At 42.7% G+C, this 24,560-nt stretch overlaps 2 protein-coding genes across 4 annotated transcripts in view; one reads left to right on the top strand and one right to left on the bottom strand.

The window, feature by feature from the left end:
* The first annotated feature begins 3,838 nt into the window (after positions 1–3,838).
* Positions 3,839–23,513, top strand: LOC132829884 (F-box only protein 39-like). 3 transcript variants are annotated; one of them, XM_060847289.1, is made up of 5 exons: positions 3,839–4,116; positions 8,636–9,103; positions 9,803–10,375; positions 13,210–13,386; positions 23,413–23,513. In XM_060847289.1, exons 2-5 carry the CDS (start codon positions 8,657–8,659, stop codon positions 23,464–23,466), a joined length of 1,251 nt encoding a protein of 416 aa, XP_060703272.1. In that variant the 5' UTR covers positions 3,839–4,116; positions 8,636–8,656; the 3' UTR covers positions 23,467–23,513. The 3 variants fall into 3 exon arrangements, with proteins under 3 accessions (XP_060703272.1, XP_060703271.1, XP_060703273.1); XM_060847288.1 differs by lacking the exon at positions 23,413–23,513 and adding an exon at positions 16,287–17,482; XM_060847290.1 differs by lacking the exons at positions 13,210–13,386; positions 23,413–23,513 and adding an exon at positions 16,287–17,482.
* Positions 20,669–24,560, bottom strand: part of mfsd2ab (MFSD2 lysolipid transporter A, lysophospholipid b) — a 51,041-nt gene continuing 47,149 nt past the window's right edge. The window contains exons 13-14 of the mRNA XM_060847286.1: positions 23,485–23,661; positions 20,669–20,975 (exon numbers count right to left, since the gene is read on the bottom strand). Coding sequence (XP_060703269.1) covers positions 20,921–20,975; positions 23,485–23,661 — 232 coding nt within the window. The 3' untranslated portion in view covers positions 20,669–20,920. The remainder of the gene's footprint in view (positions 20,976–23,484; positions 23,662–24,560) is intronic.

Consider the following 24,560-nt stretch of genomic DNA (forward strand, 5'->3'; position numbering starts at 1 on the left):
CAGTACTGGCAGAGCATTGCAAGCAAGGACATCCAGATCACGGTGAAAAAAACTTGGACAGAGTGAGGTATGCAGGTTACACCAGACAGGATGTGCACAAAGCAAGATCAACATTATTTAAAGTTGAAGAGTCCATTCATCAGTCTAATAACAGCAGGGAAGAAGCTGTCCTTGAGCCAGCTGGTGTGTGTGTGTGTGTTAAAGCTTTTTATCTACTGCCTGACAGAAGGGGTTGTAGGAGAGTCTTGCTGAAGTGAGATGGGCCTTTGATGATGTTGGCAGTCTTTCCGTGGCAACGAGAGGTGAAAATCGATGGGAGGTTGGCTTTATTGAGGGCCTGGGCTGTGCACACAGCCTTCTGTAGTTTCTTACAGTCCTGGGCAAAGCGATTGCCATACCAGGACAATATGCTTTCTATGGTACATTTGTGGGAATTGGTGGGGGTCCTTAGGGAGATGCTAAATTTCCTGAGCCGCCTGAGGAAGAAGAGGCCTTGTTGTGTCTTCTTGACCATCGCAGCTACATGGAAAATCCAGGACAGACTGTCGGTTATCCTCGGAATTTGGAACTTGGAACACTACGAAACCGAAAGGGGGCTACAAATGAGCTTGGTTCAAAGACAAATCTAACAATATGTCTGCTGTGGTTGTGATAATTGTCATTCCTTCATAATTGCTGGGTCAAAATCCTAATTCTTCCCATTGAACAGGAATGTGGGTGTAGCTACACACATGGGCTGCAAAGATTGAAGAACATCTCATGGACAATCATTGCCAGCGCTGCTCACATTCTGCAAATAAATGTAAAAACAACCAAGCTAAAGTTGAACATGAATGTCTCCTGGGTTCGGGCAAGCAGCTGATGTGACTGGCATAAAATCAGGTAGCATGGTTGTTGTTAATGTTCCTATTTCTACTCACATCTACTGACGAGTTTTAACCAGCGACTGGGCAAGTGATGTGCAGCTTGCCTATACTTGGGCCATTGAAGTTCTTAAATGGCTTATAAATTAAACCTTCAGGTTTCTTCCTGCATTGTTGGTAGCAACCTTGGGGTGGGTGTGAGGGTGGGGGGGGTATGTGCAGCACAGAGTAATGGTAGGGGATGCAGCTGGTGATGGTTGGAGATATATTTCCTTTTATTGAATTCAACAGGGTCCAATACCAATGGCAGTCGCCAGTGCTCCTTTTTGTTCCCCTCAGCCCAGCTTCACAATTGTGGCCCCTATCCCTTCTGCCCTTCATGGCAAGAGCTAGACCCAGAGAAGATATCCAGAGAAGACCTTGGAATCTGATCTCCTTGCTGCTTCTCTCAATGGCCTGGCTGTAATCTCAGCAGTGGCCACTACTTCTGGGGTGCTACTGAGATGGGGGTGGGGGGGGTGGGGGGGTGGGAAATGTCTGATTGAACAGCAATTCTTGCAGGGAGGACAACTTTAACTCTGGTCTCTCTATGTATTAGTGGCCTGACATCCTAATATGTGAACTAGTGTGCTGTGAGGTTCACAGTTCTGATCACATCCACTAAACACTCTTGCTCTGCAGGTGAAGAAAAAGAAATAATAATCTCTCGTTGAGTGCCCCTAGTCAGCTACAGACAAAAGGAATCAGGACAAAATCAACCTAGAAAGCCAAGAATCTTGAACTCAACTGTTTAACCATGAGTGTCAAGAATGTGATGCTAGCTTTTACCTGAAATGTTGATTTTCTTGCTCCTCGGATGCTGCCTGACCTGCTGTGCGTTTCCAGCACCACAATCTAGACTCTAATCTCCAGCATCTTCAGTCCTCACTTTTGCCCTGTTTAACCATTAAGTGTCAATGCTACCACTAATATCCACCGCAACAGCCATAATGCGTAACTATCCACTCTTCATGAACAATTCAGTGACTAGTCTATATATTTTCTTTTAAACTTTACCTTTTTGGCCTGACCTCTTATTTCCAATCTGCGTGTATGTGTGTCACTCCAAATTCTTCTTGTGGTTAGTAGTTAATCAAGTAACTCTTCTAGTTCATTCAAGGAAGCTGGGATAAGTTGCTTCATTTTAAAGCATAAGGTCATTTTGGTCTGGGGAGAAAGCAATGCACAAGGAAAGGGATCCTTTTAAAATTAAACTTGAGGGGATGGATGAATAGTTAAGGGAAACCAGTTACCCCTTCCTCACCCAGGAACCGAGCAATTTAGCAGATTCAGTCTGAAGTTGGAACGAATCAGTGAAACACGAGTGGGGATTGGTTGTAACAGTTAGAACTGGAGCAGAGTAGGGCGGAGATAGATCCTGCAAGGTTGTCATGTACGTTCTATACTTAAATCCAGTTTGAAGAAGTAATTTGAGGTCTAGTCTGATTTTATGTGAATAGATAAACACACAGTAGAATGGGCTGGAGATACCAATCCAGTGTAAATAGAGTTTTTCTGGAAAAAAAAACGCAGGACAAGAATCCTGAGAATTCTGAGGGTGAAGAGTCACCTGAAGTGAGGTGCTCTCTGGTGTAGGTCTGCACCAGCTGACCAGTCCCTGAGGCTTCCTGAGCTGGGGAAGGACCAACGTAGGTACAAGGATGGGAGTTATAGGAGAAACACTTCTATTGAGGTGGAGCCACCTCAGATCCACATCCAAAATCAATAAAGTTCCCGGGCAGTAGACTCAACAGGGCCTGAATGCATTGGGCATCTTTCTCAGACAAAGTAACTGACGAGTCTGTAGCAGGTTTTTGGGCAGTGCTATTAGGCAAATAGCTACTTGAGCCGCAAGCAGAAGCCCCTCATTGCCATTCAGTTCAGCTGTTGGTCTGGGCAGCCAGGGGAAAACATGGTGAAGGTGGGTTTGCTAAAGAGTCGTCAAGCAGCTGCCATCAATGAGGAAACAAACATTTGCTGCCTTTTGCCTTGGATACCATTGGTCTAAAACCATGTTAATCAAAAAAAAGCAATCATTAGCCTGGTCAAATGGTCCAACAGTAAATGAGGTACACACAAGGTAAGCTTCAGTCTCCCAAATGATTCTGTGAACATCTTTAACCATTGTTGGAAAGTGATACAATGAGCAAATCAGAAACAAAACCAGAAATGGCTGTAAAAATATGAAGGAGAGTCACTGGACCCGAAACTTTAACTCTGCTTTCTCTCCACAGATACTGCCAAGCCTGCTGAGTTTTTTCCAACAATTCTTGATTTCTAGCATCCGTGGGTCTTTGTTTTTTATTGTTCGATGAACAAGTGCTTTCTCTAGACCAATGTAATTGCTGGAGACCAGCACTGGTCAACCAGTTGACTCAGGAACAGAAGGCATTTTAAAAATAAATGTAGATTGCTTTTAGTGAAATCTGTCAATTTGTACTGCAACTGCATCATAGGTTATAAAGGCACCAAGTGATCATTTTGTTCCTCCAAAAACAGTGCTTCTTTCTGAACTCCACATCAGGCTTGAAATTCCTCAGGGAGAAGTGTTAGGGAGAAAATTTGTGAAGGAGCAAAGCAATGGGGGAGTGTGGAGGAGGAGGAGAATGTGGTTGGGAATTATTCATTGTTACTTTAAAACTTGCGACACCCAAATTTCACCTCCTGCCCCCTCCTCTTTGGGAATCCCTGCTCTGGCAGTTTAAGATTGATGTGGAGACTTGAAAGTTCAAATTCCTGAGAGCCCTGCAGTAAGAAACATCCTGACTCTCATAGTTCTGATGGTTTCTGAACAAGTCCACACTCGCTGGCAGAGTGAAAAATAACTCCTTTTTTAATCAGCTAACAAATCTCAGTCTGGGAATTTTAACAACACTGACACAAAGTGAAATGTAACAATCATGACGTGATGTCACAGAGGTTGCTATGATCTGATAACACCGTGAGACATCACTTGATCAGTTTTAATGGCAGCACAGGAGAGAAACTTTGATTCACAGTTAATAGTGAAAGGGGTCTTGATTGACAGTGAACCGAGTGTTTGTGGGGAAGTGCAATTTGATGAAAACTACCACCAATACAACTGGTTCTCAGTCTGTGCTTAGAACAATCCTTCAAGAAGATATTGATATTTGACTGAATTTATAGTTATTCTTTAAGCTGGTGTGTGATGTGACGAGTCTCTTATTGATGAATTAGCTGTGATCAGGAACTGGTAAGTTACTAACGCCTATTACTAAACCAAGCCTGTGATTATTTTCATTATTGTGAACCTACTTTGTATATATCACATTGGCAACTGTTAGAGCTATTCCATTATTCCCAATTATTGGTTTCAAACAGTTTTGAAGTTTTCTGGAATTATTCATTAATAACCTACTCATTTTATAAAGAATATGACTTTTTATATAGAAGATGACAATATAATGGAATGCTTCAGAAAGTCACCCTACACATTTCTGTATCAGCCAAAGTCTGCCATTAACATTGCAACAGCTGACAGCAAGACTGAATGAGAAATGTTGAAATTATAGTTTGCAAACATACACAAGTGGAGAAAATGTGTTAGCTGTGAAATCTCATTTCCTTAGGGTTATTACTAGGGGTATAGAAGAGTGAGGAGGCTGTGATAAACTAGTGTGGAGCACTAGGGAAAGCCTCCATATCATACAGCGTGGAAAATGGCCATTCAACCCATCAATTCCATATCAACCCACTGAAGAGCATTCCACCTCGACTCACCCCCTACCCCTGCATCTCCCATGGCTAATCCAACTAGCCTCCCCAATCTGGTATACTATGGGCAATTTAGTATGGCCAATCCATCAAACCTGCACATGTTTGGACAGTGAGAGAAAACTGGAGTACCCGGAGGAAACCCATGCAGACATGGGGGCAAACAAGCAAACTCCACACAGACAGTCACCTGAAGTTAGAATTGAATCTGGGTCCCTGGTGGTGTGAGGTAGCAGTGCCAACCACTGAGCCACCGTGCCGCCCTAGCTAGAGCATTGCATTTCATTCTGCATGTCACACTTTAGAAGAGATGGGAAGAGTATTGGAAAGACCCAGAAACAATTCACAAGGATGCTTCCAGCAATGAGAACCTTTAGGTGGAAAGACAAGATTCTGTGGCTCTTTGGGGAAGAGAACGTTGAGTGAATTTAATAGATATGTTCAAAATCACGAGGGGTCTGGAGAGAGTGGACAGAAGTTATCCCCATCAGTGAAATGTTTGAGAATGAGAAAGCTGAGATTTATGGTAAATCCAAACAAAAAGTATTTATAGAGACCTATAGCACAGAAAGAGACTCTTTGGTCCAATTCGGCCAAGTTTCCCAAACTATACTAGTCACATTTGCTTGCATTTGCTTCATATCTATCTAAACTCTAGACATGAAGAGAAAGATCCCTATGCAGCAAATGGTTGGGAATGCTTGGTCTTAGAGTATGGCCTTCCGGATGGAATCAGATTGTTATCTGAAAAGAGAGGGAGTTATGGGGCAGTGTGGTACCAGGTGAGTTGCTCATTCAGGGAACCAGCACGAACATGATAGGATGGATGATCTCTTGTGTTGTGACTATTGTGTGATTCTATAGATAAATTGGGTTTAATGAGTAACTTGCTTACATACTTGACAATTAAATGCAATATTACATAAATAATGGACAGTTCGACATAGAGAAAAGAAAGGAAGGCAAAAGAAGTCAGAGGTTGATATAAATTCCCAGAAAAAACTTGCGAGCTAAAATCTGGACCACAAGTATGGTTATTGGTGACAAACTCCAATCCTGAAAGCAGCCATAAGAAAGGAAGGGAGGCTCATAAGTAGCCTGACAGCAGCACGTAGACAGGTTATAATAAGTATGAGAAACTGTGCTAGTTTGATGTTGGAAAATATGAGCTAATGCACACTGTACGCAAACAGCTACATTTTCTAACTAATGTGACATTAGGAAACTGAAGAAGGAGGATGAGATTTGGGAGGCCATTTAGTAAGAAGGGAAACAGATGTGAAAAACAACCACAGAGCCAAGTATTCCTCGAACTTTGAGCCAGGGGGATTGGAATGGGAAAGGAGGGAGCAACTTGTGTTTGGGTGTGTTGTGCTTTTGGAGTAAGGACAGTATTTTATTTTAAGACGAAGAAGATTCAAGAGGACATGATGTAAGTTCAGAGTGTTAATGTTTGGGTGGATTGCCAAAACATGGCTATTACTCCCTTGAGAATACAAGGTTGATGGCTGGTGTGATTGAGAGATTCAATATGGTGAGGTTTAAAAGGATATAAGGAGGTCTTGCGTTTAGAACGAAACTGTTCATGAAGAAAATCAGGAAACAATTTTATTTTGTACAAAGTGTATGGATGATGAGGCAATTAAAACTTTCAAGATTGAGATAGATAACTTTAGATGTGATAGATTTTAGTTATCAAGATTTTTTTTTCCTAATTAGTTTACCAGTGTCACTGGTTAGGCCAGCATTTATTGACCATCCCAAGTTGCCTTTGAGATGGAAGTTGAGCTGCTTTCCTGTACAGCTATAGTCTGGGAATGAGGTATAGGGCAGCAGGAGTGATGGGCACACTCTCAATAATGTTAGGAAGGCAACTCCAAGACTTGAACCCAGCAACAGTAAAGGACTGACAATAGATTGCCAGGGCTGGATGTTGGGGGTAGGTAGAACACCATGTAGATGCTGGTGTTCCCATCTACCTGCCTGCCACCCATGTCCTTCTGGATGGATGCAGAGGAAAGTCATAGAATCCCTACCATGTGAGACCACACCATTTGGGCATCAAGTCCATGTCACTGACACACCCCAACCCAAGAGCATTCCACTCAGACCACCCCCCCCGGCCCGCCCGCCTCCCCTCAACCTATCCCCACGGCCCTGCATTTCCCATGGCCAATCCACTGAACCTGCACATCTTTGGACTATGGGAAGAAACTAAAGCAATGGAGGAATTTGCAAACTCCACACTGACAGCCACCTGAGGCTGAGATTGAACCTGGGTCCCTGGTGCTGTGAGGCAGCAGTGCTAACCACTGAGCCACCGCACTATCCCAGAAGTTAGAAAAATTGAATTGGGATGCTTGTCACCAATGGTCTACTTGAATGGAAGAGCTCAGCTAGAGGGGCCACAGAGGAGTGCGAAGGTAAAACTTTTGTCATTACAGACAAACCTATTGGGTGGTACACTCAGCTGGGTAGTATTCTTACATTTAATTTATGTGGCTACCTAAAGGTGGATATTATTGTTATTAGAGAAATTTCTAATGGGGGAGAGACTGATGTGAAAGTTTCCAAGAATTGTGTGACCTGAATTTAATGTGGTATTTTGGACTTGATTTTCAATCGAGGGTTTAAACACCATTCTGTATGAGTCAGGCAAACCAGTCCTTAAATGTAAACACCCTGTTTTGGACAGAGGTGAACTTGATGTCCATTTGATAGAAAGGACTGTTACTGGGGGGTGGGAGCAACCAGCAGAGAGTGAGGGTGGCAAAAGCAGATAGCAGCCATGATGGGGCCTGCCAATGCTTTCAAATGGGGTAAGGGCAACATACGTTCCTCAGAGGGTCAGCAGATTCACCACATGCAAATGGCACTACATCCCATTCACAGAATATCGTCTCGTTGCTAAAACAAAATGTGGCACAGTAGCTCAGTGGTGAGCACTGCTGCCTCACAGCACCAGGGACCCGGGTTCAATTCCCCCCTCGGGTGACTGTCTGTGTGGAGTTTGCACATTCTCCCCGTGTCTGCATGGGTTTGCTTTGGTTTCCTCCCACAGTCCAAAGACATGCAGAGTAGGTGAATTGGCCATGCTAAATTGCTCGTAGTGTTCAGGGTTGTGTAGGCTAGGTGTGTTCGGCAGGGCTAAATATAGAGTAATAAGGTAAGGAAATGGATTTGGGTGGAATACTGTTTGGACGGTCGGTGTGGACTTGTTCAGCCGAAGGGCCTGTTTCCACACTATAGGTGAAACCAGTTAGCATTTGAATCCAGTAGCCATGTATGATGGACACCAGGCTGTTTGGTTTAGTTTGAAAATCACTTTCTTGCCCTCCCTAGCCTGTTAACAAGCTTCTCAGAGAGATTATCTGGCCATTAATTGGAGACAACCATGTCCCTGACCTTCCTCTCCCTCTTGCCCAACACACTGGAAATGGCAATTAATTTCAGAGACATTAGGATACTGACATGCAATCCAGGAGTAGAAACATAGGAACACGAAATAGGAGCAGGATTAGGCCATTTGGCCCTTCCAGCCTGCTCACTCCATTTAATGTGATCATGGATGATCATCCAACTCAGCCCCCTGTACATGTTTTCTCCCCGTACCCTTTGATCCCTTAAGAACTATATCTGACTCCTTTTTGAAAGAATTCAATGTTTTGGTCTCAATTGCTTTCTGTGGCAGAGAATTTCTCAGGCTGTTAAGTGAAGACATTTCTCGTCATCTGAGTCCTCAGTGGCCTACTCTATATCCTTAAAGTGTGGGTATTTTCAGTGTCTGTGGGCAATTGAAAGTCTGAGCAAATATATTGCTGATCTCTACTGTAAATCTTACTCAGTATTACCAGTAGATTGGCACTTCAATTATTGAATAACAATGAGCCCTTCAGTCAAGTTGTACAAAAGTGAGCTGGCCCTGAACTATCTGATTGACACTTGAACTGGCTTCTGACCTAACGAGGGCTTGTGTTTTTAATCCATGTCAATGGCAGTGTTCACTCTGACTGAACAGGATGGAGATATGTCATGACCAATCTACGGATGCAGGAAACTGGAGTGAGTTGCCAGAGGTATCCCTGAGGCAGGTGTTCCGATGGCTTGGGGATCAAGACAGGGTCCGGGCAGCACTGGTATGCAAATGCTGGAACCACGTGATGCATTCACCTGCTTTGTGGAGATCCAGAACGTTCACCTTCTGCGGGAGGCCGTCTAAGTACCGTCGGGCTGAGTACGAGTCAGCCATCTGGTACGCCAAGAAGTTCGGCAGATATCTGGTAAACTGCGAGATTAAGTTCATGAATCCGTACAACTCTCTTCTGACACGGAGATTCCAAATAACAATGAGGAGTTTCCTGGCGCGTTTGGGAAATGAAAATAACAGATTAAAGTCATTCACCATCCAACATTTGGAATTGGATCGCCTTGTGTGGAGTTCGTCCGTTAGGAATGCCTTCCTAAAGGTAAGGGCTTATCCTTGATTTCAGTTGCAAGGTTCAGTTTGTATTTAATGGAAGCTCCTGTCAAAAGAACACAGCAGCACCTTTTTAAGGCTGTATACACTGAGTGATTGGGTCTTCCCACATTAACGTCTACTCCCACCAGAAGGTGTAAATGAGTAGGCAAGTTGCTGTTTCCTTCCCTGGGCCCTTTCCACAGGGTATCTGGAATGGTGGGTTCTTTCTCCAAATAATCTCCATGCTGGAGCCTGCCCAAAACTGGCACCATGGGAATGGGCAGAGTGGCCAGTCGGTGTCCACCTGACTGATGAAGGCCAGTGTGCCAAAAGCCTTCTTCACGGCCCTGTCTACTTGTGATTCCACTTTCTGGGACCTGTGCACCTGACCTCCACAACACCCGTTAAAGCCCCTTCCATTCACCATGAAACTCCTACCTGGTTCTGGTAATGTAAACAAAATAACACCATTCACTGCCACAAGCCTCAAAAATAAGATTGAAAATGTAATGTCTGTAAAGCTAAGTAACACTCAGCACTTCATCTTTGTTTGAGGAGGATGAACCAATGCGACATACTGAATTTGGAAATGAGAGAAACTGTAGCAGTGCAGGATTTATGACCTGTATTTACTTGAAATGTGTAATGCTGTCATACAGATTGAACTGAAAATTGATCCAGTATATTCTTTTCCCTTTCCTTAAAGAGTCTGAACTTCTTCCTCCGACGTGAGTGCAGACATCTTCAGTCCTTCAACCTGAGGGGGGCGCGGTTAGGCATAGAACAGGGCTTTTCCATCTTAAACTCGCTGATCCACCAGAGGAACAGGAGCTCCATCGCTGAGCTCAACATCGAAGATTTCTTCAGCCATCACCTAGCCATCTACGCCAACCCCACCTTCCCTAAGATTATTCGCAGCTTCTGCAATCTGAACAGCCTTTCGATCAACTACAACTGCATCTCTGATGACCTCCTGGACACCCTGTGTGAAAGCTGCTACCAGACCCTCAGGACCATGAACATTAAATGCCATATCCACGATCCTCACAATCAGGTTGTGTGGGGGCTTTCCTGGTCCAAACTCGCAAAGCGGGCTATCAATCTGAAGGTCAACTTTTATTTTGAGCTTGTGATGAAGAATGATCGCCTGACTCGGATTTTGGTGCCAGAGATCCCAGTGAGGAGTTTAAATTTTAGGAGCTGTTACTTCAGTGATCCCGACTGGACAATGAAACCCACCCTGACTGATCTAATTCCACATTACAAGAATACACTACAGGTAAGAGGGAGTTCAAACGGGTGGTCAAGGACCAGCTCAGTGCAAGTTCAATATTTAAACCATTCAGGTCAGACTAGCTAATCCCACACACGCAACATTTCAGTAACTCTCCATTCAGTAACTCTGAAACAAATACTTTCTAATCAATGTGTTCAGAGATGTTTGGAGCTGGTAGGGCTTGGACAGAAGCCTCCAGGTCTAGAGGTGGGGATAGTACCACTGCACCACTAGAGTCTGAGATAAGTTGCTTGAGATTTACAATTTGTCTGCCTGACAACCCTGTGGCAAAATGGTCACTTTGGTGACACGACTCTGCAGGGTTAGAGTTAGTCAAACCAATTTAACTGTGCCATGCAGAACAGATTCATATCCAAAACTTGGTACATAAGCCTTTAAACCAGAGAGAGGAAAATGGTTCAGGATCCGTGCTCTGGGTCAAAATGCAGTGAGCCCCTCTTCCTGGCTAGAGGATGTGTGTGTGCAGCCCCTGAGTGATGACTGAGATATCCTTCCTTGCAACGCCCTCTACAATCAAACTGTTTTATTACTCCACCATGGAGAATGACTAATCAGTAAGGCACCTACTGGAGCCCGCCCAAGAATCAATGTTCATTGAAAAAAAAATTGAGGATTGGCAAAAGAAAAACACAAGGTCAAGTTCTTCCCACTGATGCCGATCTATTTTTAAGATCACATTTCCTTATATTCAAACTTTACATTAAATAAAAAAATGCTATTGACAAAAGAAAAGGTGTAATTAAGTTTATCATTTCATTTTCTTCATTTTGACTTGCTATGATCATCTTAATAGTGTCATGGATTCATACAGCACGGAAAACAGACCCTTCGGTCCAACCAGTCCATGCCAATTATAACCCCAAACTAAACTAGTCCCACCTGCCTGCTCCTGGCCTATATCACTCCAAACCTTTCCTATTCATGAACTTATCCAAATGTCTTTTAAATGTTGCAACTGTATTTGCATCCACCATTTTCTCTGGCAGTTCATTCCACCCATAAACCAGTCATTATCAAACTCATGATTGGAACGTCAGCGGTCTTAGCTTAAGCCCAGATTGATGAGTTTATGCAGTTCTATATTGCAGGAAAGTGATCTTCCACGTGTTAGGCCTGTGTTAAATCCATACAAGGAAGCTATGTTTTTCATCTTCAACATTTAAAGGATTGAATAGCGTGGCAGTCGATGATGAGCTACTGACATTAAAACAGAACAAAAGCAAAATATCATGACACTGTGATCAGGGTGCAGGAATTCGCTATCTGCTTGCCCTCGTGAGTCAGTGGTAACTTCATTGGTATTGCTGTGTGAGCTGAGTGGCTGTTGGCCATTGCCCCAAAGGCTGGCAGTTTACCCTGTCCATGCAGTTATGGGCACAAGACTAACAGGTTGCCCATGTCTGTGATACAAGGGTATCTGTAAATGAGGTCTCGAATTTGACCAGGAATGGAGTTGATGCCTGGGAAGTCCTCAGTGTTAAGAGGAGGTTCTGGAGACAAGAGCATAACAAATAGGAACAGGAGAAGGCCATGTGGCCCCTCAGGCCTGCTCCATCAATCATTATCCTCATGGCTGATCTGACATTCCTCATGTCCACTTTCCTACCCTTTCCCAATAATCCTCAATTCCCCTAATAATCAAGAATCCACCTCATCCCTAAATATACACAAGCACCCTGCCCCCACAGCTCTCTGTAACAAGGAATTCCAAAGAGTCACAACTCTCTGAGAGAAGAAATTCATCCTTGTCTCAGTCTTAAAGTAGCTCCCCTTTATCCTGAGACTGTGCTGTCTGGTCTTAGACTCTCCCATGGGGGGAATCATCCTCTCAGCATTTACCCTGTCAAGCCCCTTAAAGAATCCCATCTGATTCAATTTGATCATCTCTCATTCTTCTAAACTGCAGTGAGTAGAGTCCCTGCCTGTTTAACCTTTGGTCATAAGACAATCCCTCCCATCCGGGGATTGTAAGAATGAATCTTCTTGAACTGTCTCCAATGACATTTCCCGAAATAAGGAACCAAAACTGCTCTCGGAACGCCAGATGTGATCCTGCCAGCACCTTGTACAGTTGCTTCCCTACTACCCTACTCTGACAACCAAATAGGAAAGGGGTGGAAATAAAGCAGTGAGCAAAAGAAATGGCTGGATGGCAGAGAAGAGAACCCTTTGGAAGAAAAGTCACTGGTCAGAGTCAGGCCAACCTGGTTCATTGGGTTAGTTGCTGCAAGTACTGTCACTCATGGTGCAGCCTCTCCAAATCCAATAGATGATGTCAATCCAGAAGTAATGCATATCCTCGGCGCAGTCCATCATCTTCTCAGATGAATTAATGCCAACTAAGGGACCCATCTTTGTTATTGTCCTTTGACACCTCAGTATATTTCATCAACAACTTCACTTAGAAATCCTCACCTTGACTGGTACAGCTATTTGCGAATGATGGAACGGTGTACGATGAGGTCCTGCCTTGGCTGATCCAGGTTCATCGACTGATGTTCCAAATGCAATGCCGCTCTGCAGCACGCAATTCTCCTTTTTTGTTGTTCGTGTTAAGAAATTAAAATATAATTGGGAATCAAAAGAAATTCTCACCCTGTAATAAGCAACTAGAGAGACAATAAAATCCTGTAAATGTCAGAAAGCTGAAGTTAAAAAAAAGGCTATTCAGAGGAGACTGATAAATATTGGAGAGTTAATGTTAAGTTTTAGAATGCACCATTACAGTAGGATAGACACTGGTTCTCTTAAACTTATATTAGCTATGTCTATGATTTGCACATTCCTCATTCTGAGATTTTGATTTTTTTTGTCAGAAATTGACATTGGAATTTAATAATAGTCATGAACGGATAGATGATGAATTACTGCAACTGGTGTTAATATGTGAACGACTGCACTACATGAAGGTTTGGGCTTTCCTCAGCATTAAGTTCATTGAGACAATGCTACAGTATCGTCAGGAGGGAAAATCCAACTTCCGCACCCTTAAGGTAGAGCAACCATCTTTATTAAGTTCTGGTCACCCTGATATAAAAAGGATATTATTAAGGTGGAGATGGTTTAGAAAAGATTTACCAGCATGTTGCTGGATATGCTAGGTCTGAGTTATAAGATGCTGATAGGCTGAGATGTTTTTTTACTGGAACATAGGAGGTAGAGGGGTGGTCTCATAGAGGTTTATAAAATCATGAAGGGCATAAAGAAGGTGAATGTCAAGGTCTTTCCCCTAGGGTGTGGGAGTTCAAAACTACAGGCATAATTTTAAGGTAAGAGGAGAAAGTGTTAAGAGAGATCTGAGGAGCAACTTTTTCACACAGAGGGTGGTTCATGTATGGAATGAATTGCCAGAGGAAAGTGGCAGATGCGGGTTACAGCATTGAAAAGGTATTTGGACAGATACATGAATAGGAAAGGTTTAGAGGTATATGGGCCAAATGCAGGCAAGTGGGACTGGTTTAGTTTGGGAAACTTGGTCGACATGGACAACTTGGTCCAAAGGGTCTGTTTCCATGCTGTATGACTTTACGACTTTATTAAATGGGCCTTTTAAACATGAGCAAAGGCCTTGTCACTGACAGAATCCTTTTACTGCCTGGGTTTACTGCTGATCAACCAGGCCCCCAATTGTCCAGCAATATGTTTCTCATTCTGAAGAGGTTACTCAACAATTGCTGGGTTTTTGTCCCAGAATCTAGAGTTGTGTTTGGCTTTTATTGCCCTGATGCTGTTTGACCTTCTGTCCATGTTTATTATTTCAAATCCTGAAGTCCTTTGTGAATGAGTAATCCCTAATCACTGATCCCTGGGTTAAATTAGATTACTTACAGTGTGGAAACAGGCCCTTCGGCCCAACAAGTCCACACCGACCCTCCAAAGAGCAACCCACCCAGACCCATTCCCCTACATTTACCCCGACTAATGCACCTAACACGCAGACACAGGGACAACGTGCACACTCCACACAGACAGTCGCCTGAGGCAGGAATTGAACCCAGGTCCCAGGCACTGTGAGGCAGGAATTGAACCCAGGTCCCAGGCACTGTGAGGCAACAGTGCTAACCATTGAGCCACTGTGCTGCCCCAGGGGATTAGATGGAAAGGTCAGATAGGCAGGGTCTCTATCTTTTGGAATGTAGAGGAATGAGAGGAGATCATTCTGAAACATTTAAGATTCTGTGAGGTCCAACATGATGGATGCTGAAAGGATTGTTGCCCTGGGACAGACTAGGACTAGGGAACACAGTTTAAAGATAATGGGACTCTCTTTTATGAGAGACAGTTTTCATGCAGATGTTTTGGAAATCTCCCAGAAAATGATGTGAGTGAGCCCATTAAACACTTTTAAGCCACAGGTAGATAGATTCCCGATTAATGAGGGAGCCAAATGAGGGATTTGTGGGCGGCACGGTGGCACAGTGGTTAGCACTGCTGCCTCACAGCGCCTGTAGACCAGGGTTCAATTCCCGACTCAGGCGACTGACTGTGTGGAGTTTGCACGTTCTCCCCGTGTCTGCGTGGGTTTCCTCCGGGTGCTCCGGTTTCCTCCCACAGTCACAAAGATGTGCAGGTCAGGTGAATTGGCCATGCTAAATTGCCCATAGTGTTAGGTAAGGGGTAAATGTAGGGGTATGGGTGGGTTGCGCTTCGGCGGGTCGGTGTGGACTTGTTGGGCCGAAGGGCCTGTTTCCACACTGTAAGTCTAATCTAGTCTAATCTAATCAAAGGCTAGCGACAATCGACATGAATATGGAATTGAGACCACTCTGATCAAGCATGATTTTATTTGGTGGTAAAGCAGGTTCAAGGGACTGAATGGTTTACACTCACTCCTAATTCATATGTTGGCAAGTTTAATCACTTTGTGTTGTAGGTGTGGCCATATATTTCTTCCACAGGTTCCATCAACATTGCAAATAATTCTGTTCTCGGAAGGTGAAAGTCACTGTATAGATCTTTGACAGTCAACCTCTGCTTTCTAGTGGTTGAATTGTTGAACTGCGCCCAGGAATCTCCCAGATTTCATTCCTTGTCTCACAGAGTTATAGAGATGTACAGCACGAAAACAGACCCTTCCGTTCAACTCATCCATGCCGACCAGATATCCCAACCTAATCTACTCCCACTAGCCAGCACCAACCCCATGTGCCTCCAAACCCTTCCTATTCATATACCCATCCAGATGCCTATTAAATGCTGTAATTGTACAAATCTTCACCATCCCAGCTGGCAGCTCATTCCATACGCGCGCTGCCCTCTGCGTGAAAACATTGCCCCTTAGATCTCTTTTAAACCTTTCCCCTCGTAGCCTATACCTATGCCCTCTAATTCTGGACTCCCCACCCCAGGGAAAATACCTTGTCTATAAATTTCGATCGGAATAGCAGCAAATTCTGTTGCTACGTAAATCTCTACTGGGTTAGCAAGATAGGTCTGGGTTTGCGCTTCCCTGTTACTGTCCTCTGATCCTTTGTGGACAATGTAGGATTTGGAGAAACACAAACAGAATTGCTGGAGTACTCAGCAGGTCTGGCAGCATTTCTGGAGAGAAAAACAAATGTTAATGTTTCAGCTACTTCACCTGTTCTGAAGAAGGGTCACTGGACTCAGAATGTTAGCTCAGTTAGCTGAATGGTTGATTTGTAATGTACAGTAACACTGACAGTGTGGATTCAATTTCTGCACTGGCTGAGGTTACTATGAAAAAGACTCCTTCTCAAACTCTCCACTTACCTGAATCATGGTGACCCTCAGATTAAACCTCCCATTGGTCATCTCGAATGAGAGAGCAGCCCTATAGTCTGGTAGAACTATGACAACTTTACTTGTGACAACATGCAGTAATAAAACATTTATGACTATCGATATGATTGAGACATTGTTTGATCTACAGGTGAGAATCTACATGCACAAGTATGAAACAAATGAAGAAGATAAACTGCTGCGTAACTTGTACATGAAGTACCGAGATCTAATTGACACAGAACTCAATTATTTTGTAATTACTTACCCCTTGATGTAAAGGACAGCTCCATTGAATGGACAACCCAACTAAGATACATTTAAGAATCAATAAGTGTATTTGTCTGCCAGTCAAATAAAGCCTTCCGAAAAAAAAAGATACTATTAGAGATACTAATGTGTAGGAATAACTGGGAATTATCTCCTACCATTTAAAACATTTGTGTAGAGCCTGACTATTTCAGTTCTTATTCCTAACATGAGAAGCCAGTTGGAACCTAAGACACAAATCCACTGGCTGTAGAAAATGACTGGGGATCTGTAATTCATGTTTGAAGTGGTACAGGGACTTTGGTACGATTCTACAACAAACTGCAGATTTCACCTTTGTAGAGATTCATTCAACAGAATGGCAATCCCAGTCTATGAAACACAAGCTTATCTTGTGTATTATCGACCTATGTGTTGCTATTAGCCAGTAGACAACCAAGGCATTTTTAATGTATTAGTGCTATAAATATTTAAAATGATTTTCATTCAAGACTTTTGGCTGTACCAGATCTGCTGATTAGAAGAGCTGTAAGCAAATGCAATTGGTTAAGAGAGCGGGTAATTGAAACGTGATATAGCAAACATCTATAAAACCAATTGGCAGATCAGAACCATATACGATGTTACAATTTTCCATATTGCTTTGTACTGTGAATCTTTTCTATTTGTGTGTGTGGTTATAATAAGTGTCCAATATATGTTAGACCTTGAAGGGCTCCTCAGGCTTCCTTAGCCCTGGCGAGAGACACATGATCTAACCAACACAGAGGAGACACTCAGTTCATATCAGGGAGTAGCAGGTCAAAAGAATGTGAGCTAGCAAAGTATTCCTAACAATGAGCCTGATGTAGAAATGTGCAGAGTTGGTTACTTCCCAATCATGCACAGAAAGCAGGGGGGGTCATCTGCAGGAGCTGGTTCGGGTTGGCAAATTAGTTGGCAGAGGACATGCTATTCATTAACAGTGCAGACTAGGGATTACCTGGACACTATGTAACTGCCGCATTTATTCAGCTCAGCTATTTGGAGGAGGGCACAGTTGAAAAGGTGAAATGACATTTTTAAACCAGTCAACAAATGGGTTCCTAATTTTATAAACCAATCAGCTCTACTATTGCAAAGATTTGTAGAATTTTTATGTGTATTATGTTCACATATTGAGAATAAAACAATTTTGATATCTAAGCAAGTTGGCCCTCTCTTACTTCATATTAAAAATTAAAACATTCACTACAAACCTTAGAAGAGCTTTTAGAAGCCAGGAAGCACACTACTGCACAAAACAAACCTAACACTAGATGGCATCGGGTGGGTATGAGTAGAGGTGACTGTATGCTGCTTCCTTGAACTTGACGCTCTGCAGCAGAGTTTTTAAAATAAATGATCTGCTCCAGTGCTTCCCTATTACTGGCTGAAGAGAGATGAATGGATCAGAGTTTTACAAGTTTTGCTGCTGAACATGTGCCACAAGCCCCATGAATGTCCTTTCTCATGAGCAAATAGCAGACCTTCAATTTACAGGGATTTGGATGGCACAGTGGCTTCTAATTTTTAAGAATTCATTTATGGGTCAGAGATGTCACTGGCTGGTCAAGCATTTATTGTCCATCCCTAATTGCCCAGAGGCCAGTTTAGAAATAACCACATTGCTGTGGAGAACATGTAGGCCAGATCAGGCAAGAATGACAGATTTCTTTTCCCTGAAGGGTATTAGCAAACCAAATGGTTGTTTCCCACCAATCAATTCATGGTCGTTATTAGACTCTTAATTCCGGATATTCAAATTCAAATTCCACCCTTTGTCATGGTGGGATTTGAACCCAAGCCCCCAGAACATTATTGGGGTCTCTGGAATAACAGTCCAGCAATAATACCACTAGACCCCTGGATATCCACACCTTCCGCCTCCCCATTTTCTGGCGATCAGCACAGGATGAAAGTACATGTTGTTAATATCAGGTGTCCTTGTCTCTCTCATCTGAACATTAATCTTTCATTGTGTATCCTATTCCATTCTGCCAAATTTCCTCCCTCTTTTGCTTGTGAAGACACTAGCTCCTGTCTATGTGGTCATGGGGAGATCCTGCTGGTACCTGGGCCAAGTTTCTTCATGTAGAAATCCAGATCGTTAAGAGGGATTTAATTTAACATAGGGCAAGGGGAAATCGTGCTTGGAGTCCCTAAATAGAGGTGGCAAAGTGTTGCAAGTCAAGCATGGCCCAGCCAATTTTACTCACCAGATCAATTCTGAGAATGGTTGATTGCCTCAATATCAGTCCGAGATCCCCCCCCTCTCCTGCAATTCCCTGCACTACATCAGGGCCATTAAAGAAAGGAGGAGCCCACTTCTTAAAGGTGACAGCAGTCACTCATTTAAAAGATTTTTTTACACCTCTGATTTGTAGCCTTCTCCAACACCAGTGTGAAAGAACATTGAGGCAGTGTTTCTGTCTCACCAGTCAGGATCACAGAGAAGTGCCACTTCCACAAAACAGGAAGTGGATGCCAAACAGGAAATGCCAAACTGAGAGGTGGCAAAGGAGCGCAGCAGCAGAAGCTGCACCATGAGATCAAATGGCTCCACAAGGTCAGTACAGCTCAGGATACATCCCCCAACATCACTGGCAGCCCAGTTGCTCAGCATCTCTCCTCCACAGCACAGACCTACCACTATCATTGTATCCACCACCTCCCGTCCAAGGGTAAAGGTTATATGATGCCATCTCCAGTGTTCGCTCTGTAGACGCTTACTTGATATCTTCACTGCTTCCATTAGCACTTCACACCTACTGACAAGTTTTTCCTCAGTTTACAGCTTCCTACTCGAGTCTCTCATTCTCTTATCATTTTGCTTCCCTCTCCCTTCACCTCATGTACATTTCAGTAAATATCCAGCCTCTCGTCCCCAAGCAAATTCCTGTCCTTTTCTTCAGCAGCATAAAGTGCACTTTCCACAGAGATGTTAAAACTGAAGAACTTCCTGACAAAAGGAAATGGAATTTTTGGAGGTGGTGGGGGGGGGGGGGGGAAGTGGGTGGTGGAGGGTGGAAGCTGTATATTCTTCTCAGAGCCTGCTCACAGTCAATGTAGAGTCATGGAGATGTACAGCACGGAAACAGACCCTTCAGTCCAACTTGTCCTTGCCAACGAGATATCCTCAATTAATCTAGTCCCATTTGCCAGCACTTAGCCCATTAACCCTCTAAATCTTTCCTATTAATATACCCATTCAGATGCCCTCAAAAGATTGCAATTGTACCAGCCTCCACCACTTCCTCTGGCAGCTCATTCCATACACGGACCACCCTCTGTGTGAAAAGGTTGCTTCTTAGGATCCTTTTAAATCTTTCCCTTTCATCCTAAACCTATGCCCTCTAGATCCCCCCAGTGAAAAAGACCTTGCCTATTTATCCTATCCATGCCCCTCGTGATTTTGTAAAAGGAGAAATTACATTTAACCAGTTTATTGGAGTTCTTTGAAGGAGAACATGTGCAGTGAATAAAGGGGAGCAAATTGATGTACTATACTTGAATTTCCAGAAGGCATTTGATCAGATACCATATGAAAGATTATTGCAGAAAATAAAAAGGCCACATATTAGCATGCATAGATGAGCTGGCTGGCTGTAACCAGTGTAAGGACAAATTGTGGAATCCCTATAGTGAAGAGAGAAGCCATTTAGCTCTCTGAAGGACATCCTCCCCACCCCAACCCCACAATGCCTCACTTAACCTGACCAATCCACCTAACCTGCACATCCTTGGACTTGGGGAAGCAAAGCAAATTCTTTCTCCTCAGCGGGTTGAGAGATTTTGGAACTCAATGGAAGCAGGATCATTGAATATTATCAAGTGAAATAGTTTCTTGGTAAGCAGGACAAATCAAAGATTATCAGGGGTAGATGGAATTCAAAACACAAAGAGATCTGCCATGATCCTATTGAATGGCAGAATGGGCTCCTAGGGGCTAAATGGCCTTCCCTAATTCACATGTTTGTCTGCCCCACCATTCATTAGATCTTTACTGAACTTCTACAGCAACTTCACTTTCCCACCCTCACCGGTGTCACAGTACCTCACTGACCTCCAGTGCTCACAGCTCAGAGCTGCAACCAACATTTAACTAAAAGACAATTCTGTATTAAACAGTGTCTCAAAGAACTGGGAGAAGCTGCAGACTTAGAACAAGAATTAATCGGAGATATGCCAGTGATTTAATCTTTTATTGACAACCAACTTTTAGTTTAAATATATACAGTACAAGAGGATTTCTATATAAAATATACTAAGCTATCTGTACAGCTTTTCATTCTAAATTAGTATATACATATGTACATTGTACAAATCCTGTAATCAGCAGGAGTAGACTGTAAACATGGTATACAACAGTAGGTAGTTAGCTTGAAGTTACTTTAGTCTTGCTTGAATGTTAAGTTACATTCACATTTTAAAAGTAATATACACTGTACACAAGTCTCAGTTTGAAAACTAAGTGCATAACCATTTGACCGTTGGTTATACAATGCTGCAGAGTTCACTTGAATCTGTTTCTGTGTCTTGACCATTATCTCTGCAAAGGGGCAAACACAAGAACAATGTTAAGAACCATTTACTCAGCACACGAAATGACATTGCAAGAGAACCACAGAGCACGCTGCGGCAGCTCTACACAGTATTAAACCAGTTTGTGAAGGTGCAGTTCCATTATTGTGAGGTCTGTGGGCTGCTGTGGGCTTCTCATTCCCCACCTCTCCTAGTTAGGTCTTGTGTTAGACTTTACACCAAAATCATGCACGTTTAAATACAACGTTCTTTCAGTTGTTATTCATGCCTAATGACAGGTAAAATCCAGCAACATAGCAGTCAGCTCAGGCTACTGGAAGCAAAACTTATTTGCAACAATATATTTGTTATATACCAGTCGAGATGACACCAGTGAAAAGCACCTTATTAAGTTAGCCCTGGGTAGTTCCAGTTAATAAGATCATTGTAGAAGCCAGATGTGCTATGTAATGCCAAGCTCTGAAATCACAGCAGAACTGTAGCGCTGTGACTTAACAATATCCAAACAATCTTGTGTATTTTCTTTACTAATCAGTTACCATCACATCACAAAGTCTGATTTAAAGCTTAATTAGGTGTGAAATTCAATTTTGATCATAACCTCATTATCTACATGCCACAAGATCATAAGAGCAGAAGTAGAGTATTCAGCCCAGAGGGTGTACCTTGCATTCAATCAGATCACAGCTAATTTGATAATCCTCATCTCCATTATCCTGCCTTTTCCCCATAACCCTTGATTCCTTTACTGATTAAAATTTGTCCCCTCGGCCACAGGGTGGTGTACTTGGGTTAAGCCTCTTCCTTATCCTGGAGTAGGGCCAACCTTTACTCTACCACTGGGCAGATCTATTTACAAAAGCAGAGAAATAAATTAAACAGTCCCTTCAATTTGTTACAGATTTGTTACAGAAGAACATTCCCAGTTGCACGTGTCTATTATGGAACACTATGAAAAGCTCTCTGTTAAAATGGAGCTTCGGGCTAGGGTCTATTTTTATGACAGCAGAACATCTCTCATCCATTTATTCTGTTAAATAGACAGTCCAAATCTTCAACTTGAGGATCCCTGGAGCTTGCAGTCAGTGGCAAACTAAACTGCATTTGATGTCTGTTTACTTGCACTGCACTTGTGTGCATGCACAAGGATTTTCTGGGATTTTTACATTGAAACTTAAGCTTATTAGAATCAAACCAACAGAGCACCTCGACATGAGATCTGGAACCTATATAAAAGGGGCACATAATACTGTGTCTCCTTACCCTAACACGATGGAAGAATCCTTACTGGGATACACAGTCTAAACCATTAAGCATAAATGAGCTATTTCAAATTCAAAGCATGATAGAGATGGGAAAGGGATGGCATTTAGAGAAAGAAACAAAAAAAACTCTTAATTTAAAAAAAATCTCTTAACAATAATTAAAATTTGAAGGAATGAGACAGTGCAACTGTAAAAGTTGATTTTCAGTATCGGAAGGGTTATTAGGCAGTAAATAAGGCTTATCATATTCCTAAATTTACTTAGTTCTGAATAAACAAGCCCTAATATGTATATGAATGCCAAAGAGGGATTTAGGTGTCCACAAAAAATTAGGATGTAATTACAGCTGAAGGGATGCCATAATTTACTAAGAGGAATGGAGCATAAGGAAAGGATGTTTTAATTAAACAGCATTGGTGAGACATCTGAAATACTGTGTGTAGTTTTGGTCTCTTTAATGAAGGAAGGATGTAAATGCAGTGGAGACAGTACAGAGGAGGTTTACGAGCTTGATACCTGGAGTTAGTGACATGTCTGATGAGGATAGGTTCAACAGGTGAGGCTTGTTTCTACTGGGGTTCATAAGACTGAGGTTTGACTACAAGATCCTGAATGACCCTGACAAGGTGACATGGAAAAGATGGTTCCTCTTATGGAAATGCCCAGGAACAGTGTGGCACAGGGGTTAGAACTGCTACCTCACACTGCCAGGGATCCAGGTTCGATTCCACCCTGCTGTGTGTCGTTTGAACATTCTCCCCCATGTCTGCATGGGTTTCATCCAAAGATGTGCAGGTTAGGTGGATTAACCATGCCAGTTTGCCCATAGTGTGTAGGCTAGGTGAATTAGCATTGGCAAGTGTGGGGTGGAGGGTCAGCCTGGATGGGATGTTCTTTGGTGGGTCAGTATGGGCCGAATGGCTTGCTTGCAGAATTCAATGATCTAGGGGCACAGTTTAAAAATTAAGGGTTGCCCATTTTAGGGAGAAATATATTGAGTGGCTATTTGGTGTACAGGTACCAATTCATCATGCGGGCTTGAATGCAGAATCGCTCAATGAAATGCAGTTAGAGTGGGGCTTTTCGGAGACTCCCAACAACTCAGTGATGTATGTTTTATATTTCTGTGCTTGTGTCATCACCAGAATTTATATTCTTTCTATTGTCCCCACCAAACAGGCCATGAAAGGGGTCGACCAGGACAGAAACTCAAAAAGGAAAAAATGTACCTGAAAATGTTTCACAACTCACCGTAAATCTTCAAGTGCTTTCCTGTTCTTCATTCTAACCTCCTCATCAATTGGGTATAATTTAAAAATAATCAGTCCAAGTATAATGAGGAAAATCGGGGCGGGGGCCACCAACATCTTCAGAGTTAGATGCACTGCATTGGGCTGAACACATCCCCGGGTCACATAACCTGCAAAACTGAGGCAGACAAAGAAAGCGAAAAGACTGGTTCAGTATCTGCTACAGTAACCAGACAGACTTCACTAAACCACATTGTAGATTAGAAAGGGACCTAGATCTCTAAACAAAAAAAAAGACAATTTTTTGTACATTCAAGAATTAGTATATTGATTATCAACCTCATTGCACTATACGATAGGGGTGCACAGATTTTGTCGACAAGGAATACACAAATAGGAAGATGTAACCTTTCAAAACTAGACATGGTCAGTTGATGTACATGTGGATACATTGATCAGTAAATTAAAATTTAAACTTGCTGCATCAGAAATGTAGGGAATGGGAAGTTATTTGGTAGGGAAAAAAATTATTTGGCTCCATATAACAACATTTATTAATATTTTCTAGCACATGTGTTTTTAATTAATTTGGGAAACTGCCACAATATGTCTCTTACATAAACAATTAGATCAAGGCACGCCACACAAAAATAATAATTTGGTCCAGGCAACTTGGAAATGATTTCAGGCAATCTACAGATTAAATAAGATTCACATTAGAATCTATTGCTTCCAGTTGATCCAATTATTTATAGTGGTACTGTCCCTGCGTTAGAGCCAGAAAACCCAGATTCTAGTCCCAACTGCGCGAGGGATGTGTCGTAACAACTCTGAACAGGTTGATAAGAAATATGTACAAGTGGAACTCCGCACAATGATATAAACCCTCTTGTGCTTCCAGCTCTACCTTTGCTTACACATTACTGTCAGCCCCTAACTGGGTTCTACTAGTTGGTTTTGAGATGTGGTGAAACTGGTTAAGATGCACTTACTGCCCAGTTTCTCTCTCAGATTCCTTCATATTTATTGCCCAACTCTGGATCCCCCCCTCACTGTGCATTTAATTGTGGGAGAAAA

The sequence above is a fragment of the Hemiscyllium ocellatum genome, chromosome 30 (assembly GCF_020745735.1).
Source record: "Hemiscyllium ocellatum isolate sHemOce1 chromosome 30, sHemOce1.pat.X.cur, whole genome shotgun sequence".
In the NCBI taxonomy this organism is placed as follows: domain Eukaryota; kingdom Metazoa; phylum Chordata; class Chondrichthyes; order Orectolobiformes; family Hemiscylliidae; genus Hemiscyllium; species Hemiscyllium ocellatum.

What these genes read in the sequence shown, in the direction of transcription:
- LOC132829884 (XM_060847288.1), top strand. Translation starts at nt 8,657, where the DNA reads ATGGAGATATGTCATGACCAATCTACGGATGCAGGAAACTGGAGTGAG. An exon ending in TTAGGAATGCCTTCCTAAAG is followed by an intron (nt 9,104 to 9,802) that starts GTAAGGGCTTAT and finishes CTTTCCTTAAAG; the next exon opens with AGTCTGAACTTCTTCCTCCG. An exon ending in ATTACAAGAATACACTACAG is followed by an intron (nt 10,376 to 13,209) that starts GTAAGAGGGAGT and finishes TTTTTTTGTCAG; the next exon opens with AAATTGACATTGGAATTTAA.